The sequence below is a fragment of the Petaurus breviceps genome, unplaced genomic scaffold (genome assembly GCF_028583685.1).
Source record: "Petaurus breviceps papuanus isolate PSGF00001 unplaced genomic scaffold, PetGlider_PUasm1.0 490, whole genome shotgun sequence".
In the NCBI taxonomy this organism is placed as follows: domain Eukaryota; kingdom Metazoa; phylum Chordata; class Mammalia; order Diprotodontia; family Petauridae; genus Petaurus; species Petaurus breviceps.
Window position 1 is genome coordinate 11,793,811 of NW_027186352.1, and position 20,584 is coordinate 11,814,394.

The following is a 20,584-nucleotide window of genomic DNA, read 5'->3' on the forward strand; positions in this document are numbered from 1 at the left end:
CCTAGATAATAATAGCATTTATATAGTGCTTTAAGTTTGTAAAACATCTTATAAATATTATCTCTTTTGATCCTCATGACAACCCATGGGAGGTAGGTGCCATTATTACCCTCCTTTTACAGATGATGAAACTGAAGCAGGCATCGGTTAAGTGCCTTGCCCAGGGTCACACAGCTGGTGTCTTCATTTGAGCCCAAATTGGTTGATAACTATGCTAGAGCATGAAAGCCTTTCCTGAGTATACTGCCCCCAAGAATCCTTCAAATGACCTATCCGAATATATTTGAATATTTGTTCTGCATATACTTTGGTGTATGCTTAAGTTTGATGAGAGAGACAACATGAAAGCCACTGTGCTCAGAAAAAGCTGTTCTTGTGTTGAAGGCAGCCAGATGGTCGTGGAGAGAAGGCTGGGCTTGGAGTTGGGAAGACCTGAGTTCTGAGAAGGGCATTTATAATTTTCAGATTAATCGACATGGTATGTGTAATGAATATATTAATGATTTCGTTTTCTCAAGAGTTCCCTCTCCAGCTTGGGAGGCAGAGCTCACAATCCAGCTTAAAATGACTGATCAAAGCTCTGCCAATGTTCACAGCCACTGGGCCTTAAGTGAAGCAAATCACAGACTGTAGACCCTGTTCGGGTCACAGAACTCCGGTTCTGTGCTTAACAATCCCCGCAGGCTTGACTCCAGAATTACTGTCTCATGGGACTTGGGAAATCACTAAAGGATTGTCTGCACCTTACCCAGTGGTGATTTAAGCATATAATCTGTGCTTTTACTTGAGCTCTGAAATCAACTGATTAAACTACTTGATTGCTGACACTCCGGTCCCTAGGCCTGCTTTGTAGGGCTCTGAGCACTCTTGGGTCAGAGACTGGCTCAGTAAAAATCCTGTTAACATTAATTGGTGTCAGAAGTTTCCAGAGGATGGATGTAGGGTGGTCTTGAGCTCTTGAGTATGAGGAGAAGGGACAGGTACCATTGGATTTTTTTTCCAGAGGTCCCAACTCACTTGACTGACAAGTTCAGCCCTCATTCCACTATGGGCCTAGTCTCCATCAAGCTCAGCTTTTCCTTTTCTTGATCCAGGTCACTTCCGGAAGGCCTGTGGTTTTTTGGTTTTGTTTTTTGGCACACAGATTTGGCTTTGTGTGCATCTTTTCTCTTATAATGCAGGGCCGGCTATGGCCTTCGGTTTTTCTCTTCTCTCTTTTATAAATGCAGTCTGAGCTATGGACTACATGGTTTCATTTCTGCACTTGGTGAATTGTTTTGCATAAGAGTTACTTGTGAGGTTGGTTTTGGGTGTTGTTAAACAGGTTGAAATTAACTTTTAAATTGTGAGCTTGGTTATAATTGTGGAATGCCTACTTCCATAATTCAAGTTAGTTGCTAGCACAGTGTAGAATACTTGTAATTGTATTCCTGTATTTTGTGTATTTGTGTTGTCATATCCCCTTAAAGTGTATTTGTGTATCGTGTATACCTGTTAGTTTGATGGTGCTATTATCTTTGAGAGTGTGCCTTTAAAATGGGGCAGATGTGTGGTAAAGGCATGGGGGAAGATGCAGCAGCTTCTATTAGCAAACTGCCAGAATGAACCTTTCAGATGAATGCCTTTCAGATGCATGAGAAATATGGCCTTGACTGTCCCTCCTATTGCCAGGATTGGGTTGACTTGGCTAGTGATGACCCTGAGCTTTTTTGGCCTTGTTGGGGCCCCTTTGATAAGAGCAGATTAGAGTATTTAAGGCAGAAACTGATGAATAAGGAAATTCAGCCTCTCGAGGGGGACAGCTCTGATAAATGGTACTCAGAGGCAAAGGAAAGAGAACAGCTCTGAATTAGAATCAATGAAAGAAAGGGTAAAGTCATTTGGAAACCTTCTTACCAAAAGACTCCATCAGCTCCCTAGTTTCTATGTTCCCTTCCAAAGTGCGAGTCAAGAGTTCTCCAAGGTAAAAACCCTGAGGACAGCGGCTTGATCAGGACCTGTGGTTTTAAGCCCTGGCAGAGAGGAGAACTCCAGGCCATTGCCAGAGTATCATAGCCCCGGGGGATCCCCGCAGGCTTTGCTGAGCAGTTCTGACTAACCCCGAGTTCATACAGACCTGGGTGTCTGGATCAGCTCACTGTAGTCTCAGTTGAGAAACGAGAGACAAGGAGTTGGTTCCAGAAAGCACCTCAGAAAGAACTGAGAAACCCTCCCTGCAATCCTGGTCACTCAGCATGACTAGGCTCTGGGAAGGGCTGGCAGGAGGTGGGGGGGAAGGAGGGGGAGACACTGGTGCCCCACCCTCAGTGTTCAACCCCTCTGCCTTCCCCACTCCCCTCCCCCAGGCAAGAGTGTGTATCAGTGGGGGGGATCTTCTAGCCAGTATCTCAGAACCATTGTCCCTTTTCTCTTGCAGAGATCAGAGCTTTTCATCCTTTTGTCCTGGTCCCTGAGGCCCCCAGCCACTTGCTAGGACAGGCCACTATGGCATTGGACCCAGGAGGGACCACTTCCTTTTGTCCTTTATCCCCAGACACCTTCCTTAACCTCTTCCAACCATCCAGCTCTGAACCAAGTTCCCTCTAACTTGTGGACCTGAGATGTTACTGATTTTGGTCAGTTATCAGTGCCCCACCTGTTGTTCAGTTACGCTCTGTCTGATTTATTCATCTCTGAGAAGGAGGGCGTGTAGATGTAAACACATTCAGTTCTGCCACCATCTATCTACCAGAGATGGAAAGTGAGGCTGGGACTTTATACATGACTGTGTAATTTATTTGGAAGTCTTGCTTTCCCCCGGGGAGGAACTGAAAGAGACTCCCTTAGAGGAAGTAGACTTTGAGGGGTGCACGGATGGATCTCGCCTCAGAATGAGGAAGGAGGGCTAGCTGCTGGGTTATGCCATAACCACCCACCACAGACTTGGCTGAAGCTTCCTCACTACCTGATGCCCAATTGGTGCAGCAAGCTGAGCTCGAGGAATTGTAATTAGGAAAAGGAAAAAAGATTAAGATCTACCCTGTTAGGAGGTGTGCATTGGGGGGGGAGGCGGGGCACATGGCTTTGGGATGCTATGTGGAAACACCAGGGCTTCCTCACCTCCTCAGGTCAGTCCATTAAAAATCAGAAACAGGTTTCCCAATCTATTAGACTCTTTGCTGCTTCCCTAAGCTATAGCAGTAATTAAAATTCTGGGCACAGATGAGAAAACAGCATTCATGTCAGTGGAAATGACTTGACTGAACAAGTATTGAAAACCACAGCTTTAACTCCTGAGGGCATGGCTCCTACAGTACAGGTCCCTGTGGAACTTCCACTTTGCCCCATGAGTACAACCTTGGTATATCCATCTGTCTGAGAAGGCCTAAGACTCCTAGCCTAAAAAAAGGAGAGAGAGCCATTGCCCAGAAAAGAATGTTTACCACAAAGCAAAATCAGCTTCAAAAGGAGGGGGGGATATTTGATAATGGGACCATGGGTTGACCCAAATGGATTTCTAGGACTCCCTAAGAACTTATCTCTCCCCATGATGGAACACCTTCATTCATTCAACCATTGGGGGCCCTACAGGTTAGTGGAACCAGCTCAAAAACATCGGTGGGGAGTTTCTGCAGGCCGCTGTCACCCCGTCCAGGAGAGGTGTCCCTCTTGCTCCAAGCACAATGCATCCAAGCCTCTGAAGCCAGCTTGTAAATGCACCCTCTGAAGCCTGGCAGATCGACTTCACCCATTTGCCACCTGCCCTTGGATACAAATATGCTTTGGTTATGGTCTGTATGTTTTCCTGGTGGGCGGAGGTGTTCCCCTGGCACACTGCCACAGCCTCTGGAGTAGCAAAAATCCTCTTAGAAAAAAAGTCCTATCATTATAGGGAATTCCTAAAGAAATACATAGTGACAGAGTTACTGATTTCACAGGAGCTTCCTTAGCTAAGCTACTTTCATCCTGGCCAATTATTCAGCATTTCCATTGTGCTTTTCACCCGCAGTCACCAGGAATGGTTGAAGGAGTTACCCTCCCTTGCTAAACTCTCTGAGGAGTCAGGTATTCCCTGGCTCAAAGCCCTTCCTTTAGCCCTGCTAAGCCTTAGGTCTAGACTGTTTGGTCCCCATAAGCTCCGTGCCTATGAGATAGTAAGCAGAGGCCCGATGCTTCTATAGCCAAAGGCTCCCTCCTACAACACCGCACTGGGCTGGCTCAGAAGATACGTGAGACTTACCAACTTGTCTCACAGTCCCATTCTTTAGAAACTCCAACCAAAACTCAGTCCCTGATCCAACCTGGTGACTGGGTCTACTGGAAACGTCAGCTTGGAAAACACTCCTTGGAGCCATGGTGAAAAGGTCCCTTGAAGTCCTGCTCACTATTCCCATGGCAGCCCAGCTCCAGGGAGGGGAGTCCTGGAACCGACTGTCCCATCTCAAAAGGGCAATATCACCCACTTGGATTTCAGAACCCACAGGTGACCTGACCCTAAAAACTAAACAGGGTCCAAAGCAGCTGACACCCAAGACCCCCAGGAAGAGAGGACCATAACTGTTGGAGACCACCAGCCCAAGAAACCGGATGTGGCCCGAGGTTTGCAGGTACTCCCTCTAGGAATTAACCCTTTGCATTTTCTCTGTGCTACTGTGTGCGTGCACCAGAAATCCTCACCCAAATGACACTCAGAGGCTTCTCAAGGTAAGAAGCAGAAAAGAGTGGTTTATTATGATCTTGAGAAAGGGCCACCCTCCTGACAAATGGTCAGGGAGGAGAAGCAATTTACAAAAGGAGATGGTGAGTTATAGAAGTTACAAAGCCCTAAGGCGGAATTCTCCCCCAGCCCCCTCCTGACCCTTTTCTTCCATTGGCTGGAAATCAGGTACACAATCTAATCTACCGCAAATACTGGAACAAGGAAATTGTAGATCACCCAATGTACCTTTGAGAAAGCACTTCTGTCCTTATTTGGCATGTCTTGTTCTGAGGTGGCCCTGGGGAGGGTCTCCATTGCTCTAAAACCCAGATTCCTGCAAGGTCAGGTGACCTCTAAACTTAGGCCTAGTGAATGCTGAAGCCACTCTGGATTTGATTTTTCAGAATGGGGAAACCGCTGCAAATTATCCCTCACAGTACTGTCCCTTCAATCTCTTAATGTTCATGGAAGTAGCAGTTTTTTTTCTTTTACTTTGATGTTGTAGTTATCTCCTTAAACTGTGATATAAGTTGAGATTAATAAAATTTTGCTATTTAAGGCAAAAATTGCTGGACCTGTAATTTGTTTTGAGCTTTGATTTCAGGAATAGTTGCATGAGAGTTGTCTGAAAGCCAATAACAGGACATGGCACATGCCACAGTCTGAGGAACTGCTGATGTGGCTGTTTGCACCTGGGAAAGGTTGTGAGAATGACTTAGGACATAGCCTAGCTGGCATCCTCTTGACTTTATTTCCCAATTGTGTTATTTCCTTTCTGGAAAAGGAAAATTCCCACCTGGTTAATCTTGTGCCTTGCCTTAATATTCTGTAACTACAGGATTGGCTGTTAGATGTGACACATCCCTGGAATCAAACAGAGTTAAGGGAGTTTTCCCCCTGTTATATAATAACTATGTCCCTCTTTTTTCCTTTTACAGAAAACTTCTTTAACCAAAATTTTTTTTCAAAATCATGTTTCAAATGAATGTTTCTCATTGGCCTTCAAAGGTTGTTCAGAAATTTTTGGTTGAAAGGAGGGAATGAGAAGGGAATTTATAATTTTATATTAATTGATAACATGTGTAATGCACATACTAATAATTTCATTTTCTCAAGAGTTCATGCTCTGACTTGGGAGTCCGAGCTCACAATCCAGCTGAAGCGGACTGATCAAAACTCTGCCAGTGCTCACAATCACTGGATCTTAAGTGAAGCAAATCAGCCATTGCAGAACTTCTGGCCCCAGAACTCCGATTCTCTGCTTTAGAGGAAGTGCTCACAACCCCACAGGCTTGACTCCAGAATTGTTGTCTTGTGGGGCTTCGGGGTTTCTAGTGGGAAATCACTAAATGACTCTGTAATCCACCTCTTTCCCACACTTCTCTACCCAGGTCTGCTTGGTGAGGCTCTGAGCATTCTCAGGTTAGAGATGGGCTCAGTAAAAATCCTGTTAGTTCAAATCTGGCTTCAGACACCTACTAGGTGTGTGACTGGGCAAGTCACTTTGCCCTGGCTGCCTCAGTTTCCTCATTTTTAAGAGAAGGAAATGGCAAATCACTTCAGTATCTTTGCCAAATGGGGTTACTGAGAGTCAGACACAATCAAAACAACTGCAAAATAATATGGAAAAAGCTGTTGACAGGATAAATTGTAAATAATTAACAGAGGGAAGCCCTGGCATGAAGGGAGATGGGAAAAGCCTCTGAGAAGGTAGAATTTTAGCTGGGACCTGAAGGAAGTCAGGAAAGCCAGAAGGCAGAGATGCCCCAGAGACTCTGGGTTTTAACCCTGGTACTGCTGCTGTCTAGTTGTAAGATCTTTGGCAAATCACTTGCCCTGTTGGATTCTCAGCTTCTTCCTCTGTGAAGGGGGGTGCTTCAGTGGAACCGGCGGGACTCCGGGCAAAAGGTCTGGGTTCAAATCCGAGCGCACTTTGTTTCCTTGGGCAAATCTCTGAAAGACCTGGTTAGTTTCTTCAATTGTAAAATGAGGAGGTTGAACTAGGCTCCTCAGAGGCCCCTTAATTCAATTCAATAAACATTTATCCAGCACCTACAATGGGTCAGTCAAGGTGCTAAGTTCTAGGGATGCAAAAAGAGGCAAAAGACAGTCCTTGCCCTCAAGATACTTACACTGAATCTGGGAAACAGCTGATGCATACAAAGCAAGCCCTGTGCAGCATAAACGGATGATAATGGAGAGGCGCTGGAGTCAGGAGGGCTCTCTGGAGCGAGGGTCCCATGACATTCTGTGCAGCCACATTTTAATCCCTTTCCAGTTGTCTAAGCTCCTAACTGTCCTGTGCTTCAAAAATCCTCCTGTTTCTACGGAAGTCTAACCTTCTGCGTTTCCAAGTTCCTTTTACTCTTACCATAGAATATCTAACGACAAAATGTCCCATTGCTGTTGACTTGTTCAGTCGTGTCTGATTCTCCGTGACCCCATCTAGGGTTTTCTTGGCAAAGATACTGGAATGGCTTGCCATTTCCTTCTCTAGATAATTTTACAGATGAGGCAAGCAGGGTGAAGTGACTTGCCCAGGGTCACACAGCTAGTAAGTTAGGACGCCAAACCCCTTCCAGTCGGAGTCTATTTTCTGACGTTCTACTTTCCCTTCCACTCTGTCGTTCTGAGCTCCTTCTCAGCGCAGGCATCTGTTCTGACGCCCTGTTTCAGAATCCTCCCTGCTTGGACAGTCCACCTCCTCTGTTCTCACATTCTGCATTGTTAGGTCTCTTCCCTTTCTACGCTTTCTCTTCTCGTCGGATCTGACCCTCGCTCGCTCTCGAGGCCCTCGGCGTCCTAAAGCTCCCGGCACTGTCCGACGTCCTAACGCTCATGGCTCTCAGCCCACCGTCCGCATGGAATCTGACCCCCGCGTTCTCAGGGCATCCCAGCCTGGCCATCTAAAGTTCTCGGCCTCTGGCCGCCAAGGTCCGGTTCTCCGCTCCCTCCCGGGCGCGGGTGCAGAGGGGCACCGGGGAGGAGGTGAGGACCGCCCCTTTCCTTCCCCAAACCCCGCCCCGAACTGGCGCGGGCTGACGGAGCACGCTGGGGGCTGCGCCCGCTGTCAGGAGCGAGTCACCGGCCGGCGAGCCCTGACCTAGGAGGAGCTCGGAGGCCACTTCCCCGGCTCCGGAGCTCCTGATTGGCGGCCCGCGGTAGCCTGAGCGGGGTCTCGAGGGGCCGGGGCAGGGGCTGCAGGAGCCTCTTCCCCTCCCGGTTCCTTCCTCCCAGGCCTTATATTCTGCCCGCACCCCCGCCACCAATGCCAGACCGACCCTGATTGCGCTTCAGGTGAGTCGGCTCCGGCTGCCCGAAGCAGGAGCCTGGAGAGGACGGGACTGGGAGGGGTGGCGGGTCCAGAGTCTCGCGGCTCCGGGCTTGGGGGTGAGGTGGGGGTCCAGGACCCGCGCTGTAGAAGAGCGCTGACCCCTGTCCTCCCGGTCTCCCCTGCCAGTGTACTTGGATGGCCTTGCCTCAGCTTCCTCCGCTGTAAAATGAGGCAGGCAGCTTTCTCCAGAGGATGCTCAAAGTCCTTTCCAACTAGAAGCTCTTGCAACCATTGGGCAGCCAGACTCCTGCAGCCTCGGTTTACCTTTGAAAATGAAAGGCTGGACTCGATTGGATTTTAGGAAGGTTTCCAGAGGTAGTTGGCACCTCTGGGCACCGGCTGGCCCCGAGCAACCAGTAAAGGTCTTTCGTGTGTGTGTTTTGGCCATGGTGGTAAATATTGCCATCCTGGGTTTTCCTTCCTTTGCCTCCGTTTATTGGTGCCTCGTACCCGGATCCTCTCACCTTTTCCTCGTTTAAATCTCTGCGATCATTTTGAGGGTTTCTTGAAGATTAGGAGCTTCTGTAGTGATACAGGGGCTGGGTTCAAGTCGACGCTCCTCGAGGCTGTTTGGAAAGGCTTTGGTTGTGAAATTGAGATATTTACGCAGGGAAGGGTCATCCACGAACAGAGCGAATTTCGGTTTTGGAGGAGAGGAGGTGAAGGATGTAGATTTTCTTAAGCGATCAGCTTGAATTTTGTCCATGTTCATCTACCCATCTTTTATTCCTTCCAAACTGAGTCTTAACTGTCACTTCTTGCCTTCTAACTGAATGTAAATTCTTTGAAAGATTTTTTTTCTTTTTTCCTAGTTCCTGGCAGTCAATCGACAAGCATTTCTTAAGCCCTGCTATTGGCCAGGCATTGTGCTAGGTTCTGGAGATACAAAGAAAGTCAAGAACGTAGCATAGCCCCTGCTCTCAGGGAGTGGTTTTTAATAGGGAAGATAGCATGCAAACTGACCCCTGGATCTGCTGGATAAATGCTTTGGAATTGATGGAGAGGAGGTGATCGCGATGTGGACAGAGCACAGGACCGGGTTCCAGTTCCATTCCGGAAACTCCCTTCAAATGGGAGGTGTGTTGGGTTCATTGGAAAGAGAAGACAAGGAGTCCGTAGACCTAGCTTCAAATCTTCTATCTACCTGGGTCCCAGGCCCCCCCCTCCCCCCTCCAGGCTTCAGTTTCCTCCTCTATAAAATAAGGGGGCTGGACTAGCTGGCCTCTGAGACCCCTCTGATCCCACCCAGTGGCCTTCCTATGCCACAGCTGCCTCTCAGTGAGGGCTGTAAACAGGTCTCAGGTCAGCAATTCAGAGCCAGGAAGGAACTTACAAGTCAGCTAGCCCAAATGGGGAAACTGAGGCCCTGAGAAGTTGTGACTCATTGAAGGTCACACAGGTGAGGGGGAGGTGGCAAAGGCAAGATTTGAATTCAGATGCTTCTTCAAAACTGTCTCAGTCTTGGAGGTCTCAGCTTTAATGTTAGATCATTGGAAACTATTATCCTTTGGTGTTAGTGTAAAGGTGGGAGGTCAGGAAACTGGAGGCTCCTGCTCACTCTTCTCCTCATGTGCACCTCAGTGTGGCATTTCACTTTTCTTGCAGAAAACTGAAGATCACTGTCTTGATATATCATTCTGCCAGGATCAGGAGGCAGTGGAGGCTGGAGGAGTAAGGCAGAGAAGGTTCGAATCTAAGAGAGAGACAGAGACAGAGAGACACAGAGACAGAGAGACAGAGAAACTACTGAGAGTGTCGAGGGAGATAGATTCACCTTAAGGGGAGATAGATTAACCTTGACTGTTCTTGAATTTTCCTTGCCTGGGATTGCCCACTCAGGCTTTCTAGGAGGGAAGTTAACATTAACATTTAGGGCAAAGGGTAAGGAAGAAGGAAGCGGTGGAAAGCTTGGTCACTTGGTCAGATGTTAGTTGGTCTGAAGGGAAGGCTCCTCTCTCCTCTCTTGTTTTTCATCTCAGGCATTTTTATTTGCTTAGTCCTAAGGACAGAATAATTTTTTTTCCTTTGAAGCAATTGCGATAAAAATTACTTTTGGTGGCTTTTTAGAGGATTGTAATCCAATTCAAAACATTAGGCATTTATGAAACCATTGCTGTATGCAGAGTACCCACTCCAGGGACTGAGGGGGAAGTGAGTTGAGAGAAGGCATGGGCCTCGCCCTTAGGGACCTCACAGCCCTTTTAACAAAAAATGATTTATTTAGTATTTTATTTTTCCCCAGTTGCATGTAAAAAACAATTTTTAACATTCGCTTTTAAAACTTTGAGTTCCAAATTCTCACTTCCTCTCCATCCCTTCACTGAGAAGGCAAGCAGTTCGATTTAGGTTATACATGTGTACTCATGCAAAACACTTCTGTAACAGTCATGTTATGAAAGAAAACAGAGAAAAAGAAACTCAAGGAAAATAAAGTTAAAAAAAGGCTTCAATCTGTATTCAGGCACCATCAGTTCTTTGCCTGGGGATGGACAGCATTTTTCATCGTAAATCCTTCAGAACTGTCTAGGATTGTTTTGTTGCGGAGAGTAGTCAAGTCATTCACAGCTGATCATCTCACAATATTGCTGCTACTCTGTACATATATACATAAAACTTTGCATCAGCCCATGCAAGTCTTTTCAGGTTTTTCTGAGGACATCCTTATTTCATCATAATCCCATGCTGCATTCTGTTTAACCCTTCCCCAACTGATGTTCATCCTTTTAATTTCTAATACTTTGCCCCCAGAAAAGAGCTGCTATAAATATTTTTGTCTGTACAGGTCCTTGGCCTTTTTTTTTTTTTTTATCTCTTTTGGGATACAGACCTCGTAGTGTGTGATTTTATAGCCCTTCAGGCATAGTGCAGAATTGCTCTCCAGAAGGGACCCCTCACATCTTGTAGCTGGTTATTAACAGCTGGGGCATCTTAAGCAAAATCTACCAATATATTTGTAGAATCTGAGAGTGTATCTAGTGCCTCCCACCCCTAGTCCCCCAACTCTTCATTTAAGGGAGAGAGGCAAATTTTCTCAACTCTTCTCTCAGGTCAAGTTTAATCATTATCATTCCAATGTTCTCTATTCTTTACAGAATGACAAAGTGGCTCTTTGTCGGGGTGGCCTGTGTGGTCCTTGGCTTGGTTCATTCAGAGGAACTTTCCAGGAAGAAGAGACATGTGGATCCTGAAGCGTACATGAATATTGTGAGTTTCCACTAAGAAGACCCTGGAAATGCTTGGGAGAAATGCTTGGCAGCCTCCTGTGGACGTGCTCTGCCTCTCTGGGGAGCTGCCATTGGGCTTCTGCTCATACCCACTTCTTCTGCTTCCCAGTCTTTTTTTGGTCTAACCCTTGAGATGCTGTCTTCACCCTCATCTTCATTTTTCTTTCTTTCCCCTCTCTTCCCTTCCTCTCCTCTTTCCTCCTCTTCTTTCTCTCCTCTCTTTCCACCTCCCCTGTCCCTCCTCCCTCTCCTTCTTTCTCTCCTCTCCTTCATCTCTCTTCCCTCCGTCTCTTTTTATTTTCTCCTCTTCCTCTTTTCTTTTCCCTCTCATTTTTCTCTTCCTCCTTCTTTTCTCTTCCCTCTCCCCATCTCTTTCCTTTCTTCCTTCTCCCTTCTGTGTCTGTCTCTCTCTCTCCCCTCCTCTCCCTTTTTCCTTCTTTTTCTCCTCTCCCTTCCCTTTTCTTGCTTTCTCCCTCGGTCCCCAGGAATAAAGCAATAAGTTCAGTCAAGGTTAAGTGATTCCTTTCCCCATCCTCTCTTCCCAACATAGCACTCATCCATCTCTTATACCCTGACTCCTTGTAAGGATGGATGCCCTCGCTTGCAACCCCCAGCTTGTCCTTAACCTCTCCTAATACAGGAGTGAGGTGGTTTTTAAGAGTCAGTTTTGGCCTCCTCAGTTTCATAATAACCATCAGGCTAATTAAATTTGAGTCAGTCAGGCAAAGTTGCGACAGTTGCAGGATGATTAAAAAGTGGCATGACAGATATTTTTAGACAAACACATGAGGCCTCATCTGTCATGTTCACAGATGTTAAGCCTTCAGAGTTATAGATGGAAGGGACCTCCAAGGCCATCTAGTCTGACCTCATTTTACAGCCAAGGAAACTGAGGCTCAGGGAGAGTGCTTCTTCACCCAAGGTCCCACAGCAGGACTTGAACCCAGGGCCTCAGACTCAAGAGACAATTCTCTCCCTACTGTACCACACTGCCTCCTCTTTTTCAGTATCCTAAGTGCTATTTGCAGAGCAGGCTGGTGGTCTCCTTGGGGGAATCTTGCTTTTGTTCAAGAGATGAGGTGGGTTCATAAAGCAGGCTGACAATCCAGTGTGGTTTATGGAGTCTCACAAAGGGGAGCTCTTGAGAGGTTTTGGCATTGTTGGAATAAGTATCCATCCTTACAAGGTGACTACTTAGAAGGAGCCAGGACGTGAAGATGGACAAATGCTCTGGCTCTCGGCTCTCCTCATTGTGGGTACTCCCTGTGCTGGTACAGCCTTGGCTGTCTGTATCTTGCTGAAAATTCTCCATCAAGAATCTTCCCATTTTTATGATGAAATAAGGATTTTTGGAAAAGGACTCAAAAGCCTTATTTTACTGTTTGGCTGGAGCCTCTGTGCTCTCAGGACTTGCACATCCATCATGGCAGGCCTTGTTGCTTTATGGTCATGCCATGAGCTTAATCTGTAGTTTGTCCCATCCTCTGGAAAAAGAGTGCATCAGGGGCCGGCTAGGTGGCGCAGTGAATAGAGTACTGGCCCTGGAGTCAGGAGGACCTGGGTTCGGATCCGGCTTCAGACACTTAACACACACACACACACACACAAAACTAGCTGTGTGACCTTGGGCAAGTCACAACCTCAATTGCCCTCTAAAAAGCAAAAAAAAAAGTGCATCAAAACCCTTCCCTCTCACTTGCCAGCCAACCTTCGGGGACTTACTTCACATTGTTTCCCTTGACATTCTCCATGTTCCAGCCAAGCTACTTTCCCCCTTGGTCAGCCTTCCATCTCCTACCTCTGGGCCTTTGTCCAGGCATGCCTAGTGCTTGGAAGGCAGCTCTCTCCTCCCCTCCACCCCTTCGAATGGGCTCGGGTCCGATGCCACCTCCTCCAGGAAGTCAGCCCTGCTTGCTCTTTCTAGTCCTCAGTGTTTTCTGCTTTCTCAGTTCTTCAACTTTCTCTTTTTATTTCATCCCCATGTTGCACCCTACCAGCACAGTGCAAGCCCCTTGAAGGCAGGGCCTGCTTGTCATTTTTGTCTTTAATTCCCTACCACCTGGCAATAGTAAGTGATTAATAAATGCCCTTTTGATTGAGTTGGAGTGGAAGATCATGGCTGACCTTCACAAGGTCATTTTTGACACTGCCATGACATTTTGGGTTAGCTCCCCCCCAGGTCATTTTGCTGAGTTCGATGTGCCATTTTTGGCTATTGGTTTTAATTTCTCTTCTTCATTTCCATTTTTAGCCTTCTGTCCCACTCTCTACTCTTCCCTAAGACCTTTGAATAAAACTGGTTGCCTTGGCTTTTGATCTTCCTGTTCCCCTTTTTAATCTTCCACTTGAAGAAACCATGGGTTGTGAAAAGGAGAAGTAGGGGCCTGAATAACCCACGGGGGTGTTGTTGTGAGAGTGTGTAAGTCCGCTGAGTAGTGGGGGAGACTCTCCACTTGAGTGCCTGGGAAACAATCTACGTTCATATGGAAACTGGATTAGAGGTCACCAAAGAAGGAAAAGGAACAAGTCACTGACTCCTTTCCCCTGGACTTCAGTTCCTTCTCTCCCCTAAGTTTTGAGTTGATCCATAGGATTAAGTTAACAACTTAATGGAATTATGGAGTGGGACTAGAGAGTCCTGGGAGGAGGAGGGGGTGCCCTGCAGTTCAGGACATCAGCAGATTTAGCAAATCTGAGTCAGGAGGATTTGGCCCTAGAAGAGGAAAAAGAAGTCCTGGGATGTTCAGCTCTGGAGCAGGCAATCCATCAGTAAACATTTATTGGGCCCTTACTGTGTGTCAGGCATTATACGAAGCACTGAAGATATAAAGAAAGGAAAAAAAAAAGATATAGTGCCTGTCCTCAGGGAGCTTCCATTCTAATAGAGGAGAGGTGTGTACAAGATGCCTACAGAGTAGATGGAAGGTGATGGGAGAAGAAATGGCACCAGCAGCAGGCAGGACCAGGAAAGGAGGCCTTTGAAAGCCAGGGAAACTAAGACATGGAAGTGAGGAGGGAGAGCAGGACTCCAAAATCCCCTCTGCTCCTTTGCTGGGAAGATGAAGACCCAAGAGTTGGGCCAAGGTGGGGATCCACTTAATAAAATCCTCTTTTATTATGAACGTAACTGTCACCAACAAGAAGACCTTCCAATATGCAAAAAACAAAAACAATGAGATATGAGATCTAACTTGAATGGAAAACAACCTGTATTCAATGTAACAAAGTTGTAACTAAATTGCCGTTAATTTTTCCGTACTCCTTTCTGAACTTATTTTTGCTTTCTTCTGTGATTTTTTTCATGTCTATCGTTACTCACCAATTCATGCCCCCTCCCCCAAAGCTCTCCTTTATAACAGATAAGTATAGTCATACAAAACCAATCAACATATCGGCCATGTTGGAAGGTGAATGGAATTTACAGCAGACAGAGAGTTGGTTTGAGTCTCTGGACACTAGGGTCTCTTGATATGGTCAGTGGGACTGGAAGAGAACTGTTCAGGGCTCTCCTGTGGCCTGCCCTCTGTGAATGATCTTGAGAAGACTGAGCCTCATTTAGTAATTGGAAACATTCTCACCTGTCCAGTCTGATGGATGTTATTACTACCTTCTCCCCTCCCGCCTTGGCTGTCCTTCTCAGGATTTCTCCCTGAGTCACCATTTCATTTTTCTTTCTACAGAGTGAAATTATCTCCTACTGGGGCTTTCCCAGTGAGGAGTATAATGTTGTCACTGATGATGGCTACATCCTAGGCATTAACCGAATTCCACATGGCAGGAAGAACCGATGGAATAAAGGTACAATGATTTCCAAGGGAAGATGCCTTCTAATCACCTGTGGATATTATGCTTATGAATTTGTACTGTGCAATGTCTATTTTTGTTGATGATTGCTAGGTTCCCAACGAAATAAAACAATTGCCCTTGTATGGGGTTTATTGAAAACCTCTCCTTCCTCCAATGGGACAGAAGCTGCATGAGGGCAGAGACTATTTCATTTGCCTGGTATGTCAATGAGTTTGATGTTTTTGCATCTAGTAGGTGATTATCAAATAAATGAAGGAATGAAGGAGTGAGGAGGGGCAGCCTCTGGGATAGGGCCAGCTTTTAGACACTATGCAGATGGAATATAAGATCATCCCTTTGTCATGACTTTTTCAACCTGAGAGCCCAGAGGAGTTCTTGTCTATAAGGATCTCTAAAGGAAAACTCTCTAAATTAAACAAGGTTTATAAATGCTTCCTGTTTTAAAAGAAAAGCAACGTAAGAAGAAACATCTTCTCTCAAGTTCCTGGTGGAGGGAAGCAGTGTAGGCTCAGATCAGTGCTGACTTGGGGATCTGGGAGGGAAGCTGCTGTTCAGTCAGGAGCCCGCCGAGCCCTTCTGTCCCTCACTCTCTCTCCAAGTCTGTCCAAGCTCATGCTCATTGCTCCCGTGGTACTCTCCCTCCATCCCATCTTCTGCCGTCCCCTTCTTTTGCCTTCAGTCTTTCCCGTCAGGCTCTTTTCCATTGAGTCCTGTTTTCTCATTATGTGGCCGAAGGATTTAAGCTTCAGCTTCAATGTTTGACTTTGCAGTAAAGAGCCTGAATTAATTTCTTTAAGTATAGACTGATTTGATCTCCTTGCTGTCCAAGGGATCCTCAAAAGTCTTCTCCAGCACCATAATTTGAAAACATCTATTCCACAGTGTTCAGCTTTCCTTATAGCCCAGCTCTCACAGCCATACATGGCTACTGGAAAAACCATAGGTTTGACTACATGGACCTTTGTTGGCAAGGTGCTGTCTCTGCTTTTTAGTCTGCTGTCCAGATTCACCATAGCTTTCCTTCCAAGGAGCGAGTGTCTTGTAATTTCATGGCTGGCCACCATCTGCAATGATCTTTGAGCCCCAGAGTATAAAATCTGACACTGCTTCCATTTCTTCTTCCCCATTTGCTGGGAAGTGATGGCACCAGTTGCCGAAATCTTAGTTTTTCTGATGTTAATCTTCAAGCCAGCTTTTATGCTCTCCGCTTTCACCCTCTTCACTTTCTGCCGTCAGAAGTGGGGAAGGACCTGGTGCTTTTCCTGGGGCGTAGCAGGGAGGAGAACAAAGCAGGGACTTCTGTGGTTCACTTCCTACTGTCAGCATGGGGCTATTTGGCTTTTGCTATCCCCAGGTTTTTCCCAGTTCCTAATCTACCCCAGCTAGGTCTTGACAGCTGTGTGGTTTACCCCAGAGATCCTGTAATTGTTCTTTGTAGAAGTGTTCATCGATGCTTCATCATGGGTGTTTCCCAACAACAGCCCTGGCATCAGGCCCCAGAAAGTCTGAACCATTGAAGAGGCCTGAATTTCTTCTTCCTCTGCTTCACTCTCCTTCTGGTTCTTGGTTGAAAGAGCTCCTGGGCCTTCATCAGGGGAGCTCAAGGCAAACCCCATCCCAGCAGCTTCTTAGAAATGTAGAAACAAGGGTTTGCCTACAGAGGATTAAGAGAAAGGTCCCTGGCAAGCTGGAGGCTCCAGAGGTAATCCAGGCCAGCTCCCTTACTTCCCAGTGTAGGAAAATGAGATGCAGAGAAGGGAAGGACTGGGGTGTGGGGGGGTGGTGGTCAGACTGGGAGTGGGGGGAAGAGGGGGAAACTTGGTGTTTGTCTTCAAGTATTTGAAGGAGGTATTAGACTTATTTTGCTTTGTCCCCCAGACCACAAGCAGAAGCAGTGGGTGAACATCACAAAGAGGCAAACTGAGACTGAATATGAGAAAAAATTTGCTAATGATCAGGGGTGTCCAGAACTGGCCTGGGCTGCCTGGAGGAGTGGTGAGGTCCCTGTCCTTGGAGGTCTCCAAGCACAGGCTGGATGAACATTTGTTGGGGAAGTGTGGCGGAAGGGATTCCTTTTGGGGTATGGGTTGGACTTTACGGTCACTAAAGTGTCCCCTCCAACTCAAATTCTGTAACTCACTGTCTTCCTTTGGCCAAAAGCTATTGAGGGAGAGTGAGGTCTCTGTTCAGGGAGTAATTCTGTCTACTTTGTGGCCTCTGAAGATGGAGAGGAAGCTGATGAATGTGGCTGCTGTGCCTTCATCAGCCTCGGTTCCCTTAAACTGAAAAGTGAGAGTGCCCCGGCCCTGTCCCGCTCTAAGTCTGTGACCTGTCTCAGGAAGGCCCTGTCACCCTCCAGTCACTGTTCCTGTCTGTCCCCAGAATGCCACCAGTAAATTAACTCTTGAACAGATAAGTCAGCAGCTAGCTGAGGGCAAGAGAGGGCTATGGGTTGGGGAGGATCATGCAGTTTATAACCGAAGAGGGTTAGGGAACTGATTGTCAGAGAGGGAAAGGGATTTACCCAAGGTCATACCTGTGTGACTCCAAATCCAAGGTTCTTTCCACCGAACGGTTGCAGTGATCAGGGAATGGGGAAGGGAGGAACCTTGGATAGAAAGAGGGATTTGAGGGGTGAAAGAGGGAGCCGAGGCCTCCTAGGGCCTTAAGTTATAGACTCGTGATTGAGCAAATGAACCTCATGCCTGTCAGTAGGGCACAAGGCTCTTATCTGTAGATGAGAAGAGGAAGCAGGGTTTCTCCACTTGACTGAAGAAGGACAAATATGTGGTCCTTCAGGGAATGAAATCTGGATCAGTGCTCACCCTTCCCCAGCGGTGGCCTCTGTCACAGCACAGTTAGTGTGTACTCAAGGAGAAAGAGAGGGTTCCCTCCCTGAGGCTGGGAGAGTGGAGAGGGCCTGGAGCCTGGCAGTCAGCCAACAAGGTCAGGTCCTGTGCATGACTGGTCAGCAGAGTCGAGGATGATTCAGAATCGGGAGTGGCTGGGCAGAGAGGTCGCTGGAGAGCAAGGCCAACCGGGGCCTGTTTATTTCTCTGATAGTTTAATTTTTGGTTGTACTTTAATTTCCTATCTCCCTCCACATCCTGAATTAGAGAATGCCACCATTTGACACAGATTGATAGCTCTATGTAAAACCATACTATGCACATTTCTCTCTTTTAGTCCTTTGTAGTTGATTTGATTGTTTCTAACATTCAAATAATGTAGTCATTTACAGTTGTTATTCAAACAATATTTTCCCCTTCTATCTTTTAAGCCAATCCAGTAGGTGTGAGATGCCTGGATTCTTGGCAAAATCCCACTTGGTCACAATATCTAATTTTTTTTTTTTTTTTGCTTTTTGGAGGGCAATTGAGGTTAAGTAACTTGCCCAAGGGTCACATGGTGTGTGTGTGTGTGTGTGTTGTGTGTTGTGTGTTTTGTGTGTGTGTGTGTGTGTGTGTGAGAAGTCTCTGAGGCTGGATCCTAACTCAGGTCCTCCTGACTCCTGGGCTGGCGCTCTACTTACTGCTCCACCTAGCCGCTCTGACAATGTCTAATCTTTGTGAAATATTGTTGTAGTCTCCTAGCTAGGATTTTATTTGAGATTTTTGCATCCGTATTCATTAGTGAAATTGGTCTATAATTTTCTTTTACTCTCTTTGCCCTTCTTGGTTTAGGGAGCAGCACCATGTTTGTTCATAAAAGGAGTTTGGTAGAATTCCTTCTTTGCCTGTTATTCCAAATGATTTATTTCATATTGGAACGAGTTGATCGTTACATGTTTGGCAAACCTGTCTGGTCCTGGCACTTTTTTCTTAGGAAGTTCATTTATGTTCTGTTCAATTTCCTTTTCTAAAATCCCCCTGCCTGGTTTTCTTGTTAACTCATCTAATTGATCATCAACAACACATTGATTGTGGTTGTGGTCAGGAAGGATAGGTTGGGAGGAAGGAGGTAGGTAAGGAATCAAGGATTGCCTCAGTTGTAGTTTATGGCATTACAGGCTTGCAATAGTGTGTATTGGTGCAGTGCACAGAGCTCCAGCCTGGAGTCAGGAAGACTCATCTTCCTGAGTTCAAATCTGGTCTCAGACACTCTCTAGCTGGGTGACCCTGGGCAAGTCACTTAGCCCCATTTACCTTAGTTCCTCATCTGTAAAATAAGCAGAAGGAAATGGCCACCACTTCGGTATTTTGGGGGCATAAGGGTGTTCAGGAGAGCCGAGCATCCCTAGTAGGAGCATTTACTGAGCCCTTTTCAGGCCTGCTTGTCTGCCTTTGGTGTCTACTTGATTCACCCAACTCTCAACTGTGGCTCCAAGATGCCATAGCACACTCAGTGTCCACACTGTGGAAAATGAGGGGCTACCAGGGCAAGGGGAACCGAGGAGCCTCAAACCCATCTGTGAGTTAGGGGGTGTCTACCCCAAGCATGTGAAGACTTCCCCTGGTGGGTGAGAACAATTTGGTCCAATGGCTGTGAAGGGGCTGAGGCAGGCACTGTGGAACTCTTAGGGCTGGGTCAGGAATCAAAGACGCCAAGGTCATTCGTTACATCCTGGCTGCTCCCCTGGTGCCCTGACTTCTGTCCTGTCCCTGGACTCTGATGACTGGAGGAGACAGTGAGACTGAAGACTGTAGCTCTGGCTCATTAAATCCAATTCATACCCAAGTCAACACATCAGCCCATGATGTCACTGGTCCTCTTTAAAACAAAGGACAAACAATAATTGTGTACAAACAATGTTGGCTTGTTTTATCTTCCCAATGACCCTGTGAAGCAGGTGCTGGTGTTATTCCCATTTGACTGATGACACTGAGGCTGAGACCCTCCTACTGAGTGGATCCTGACCGATAAAGTTTAGCAAACAGCTCCCTAGAGTCCATGCACCTAGATAACTGGATGGGTCGTCTCAGCCTTCTAACTGGCCTCTTATCTGATGCAACTAAGAGGCCGGGCCTGGGGGGGGGGGGGCGGTCTTCTTTATCTTGGGCCTCCTGGCTTGGGCTGGAGCCTATTCTTTGCCTGTATCTCCTCCCCAGAGACCAGATGTAAACCTTCCTCTGGGCTACAAGCACAATTAGGGATTGTTGATTTTTAAAACACCAGCCCAGGCAATCTAGCTGGCTCCACTCCAGATAGAGCTGGATGAATAGAGCCAGAGTCCCTCACAGGGAGAATAACACTGCTTAGAAGTGGGAGGTTCTCCAAGGCCCCTTCTGGTCCCCTTGGTACCTGTGAGAGCATCCCCTGCACACCTTCCCCAGCCAAGAGTCATCCAACACTTGCTTGGAGACCTCGTGGGGGCAGGGAACTCTGGAAGTTGCCAGTAAGAGAGGTATGATTAGAATGCAGGTCCTGTGGAGATGACATTAGTGCTGTACCAGCTAATTCATGATTCTTCACAAGCTGTGGAATCTTGGCTACTCAGCCTCCCAGAAATTAATTCATCCATTCATCCCTCCATCTATCCTTCCCTCCCTCTCTTCATCCATCCATCCATCCATCCATCCATCCATCCATCCCTCCATCCAT

At 46.8% G+C, this 20,584-nt stretch overlaps 1 protein-coding gene across 2 annotated transcripts in view; it reads left to right on the forward strand.

Moving 5' to 3' along the window:
• Positions 1-7,756: 7,756 nt before the first annotated feature.
• The window catches only part of LIPA (lipase A, lysosomal acid type), a 34,759-nt gene continuing 21,931 nt past the window's right edge, over positions 7,757-20,584 (forward strand). Inside the window, exons 1-4 of one of the 2 annotated variants that reach the window (XM_069101756.1) lie at positions 7,757-7,975; positions 8,825-9,089; positions 11,105-11,216; positions 14,917-15,034. In XM_069101756.1, the coding sequence (XP_068957857.1) occupies positions 11,106-11,216; positions 14,917-15,034 (229 nt within the window). In that variant the 5' untranslated portion in view covers positions 7,757-7,975; positions 8,825-9,089; position 11,105. The remainder of the gene's footprint in view (positions 7,976-8,824; positions 9,090-11,104; positions 11,217-14,916; positions 15,035-20,584) is intronic. The other variant, XM_069101755.1, reaches the window with a different exon arrangement.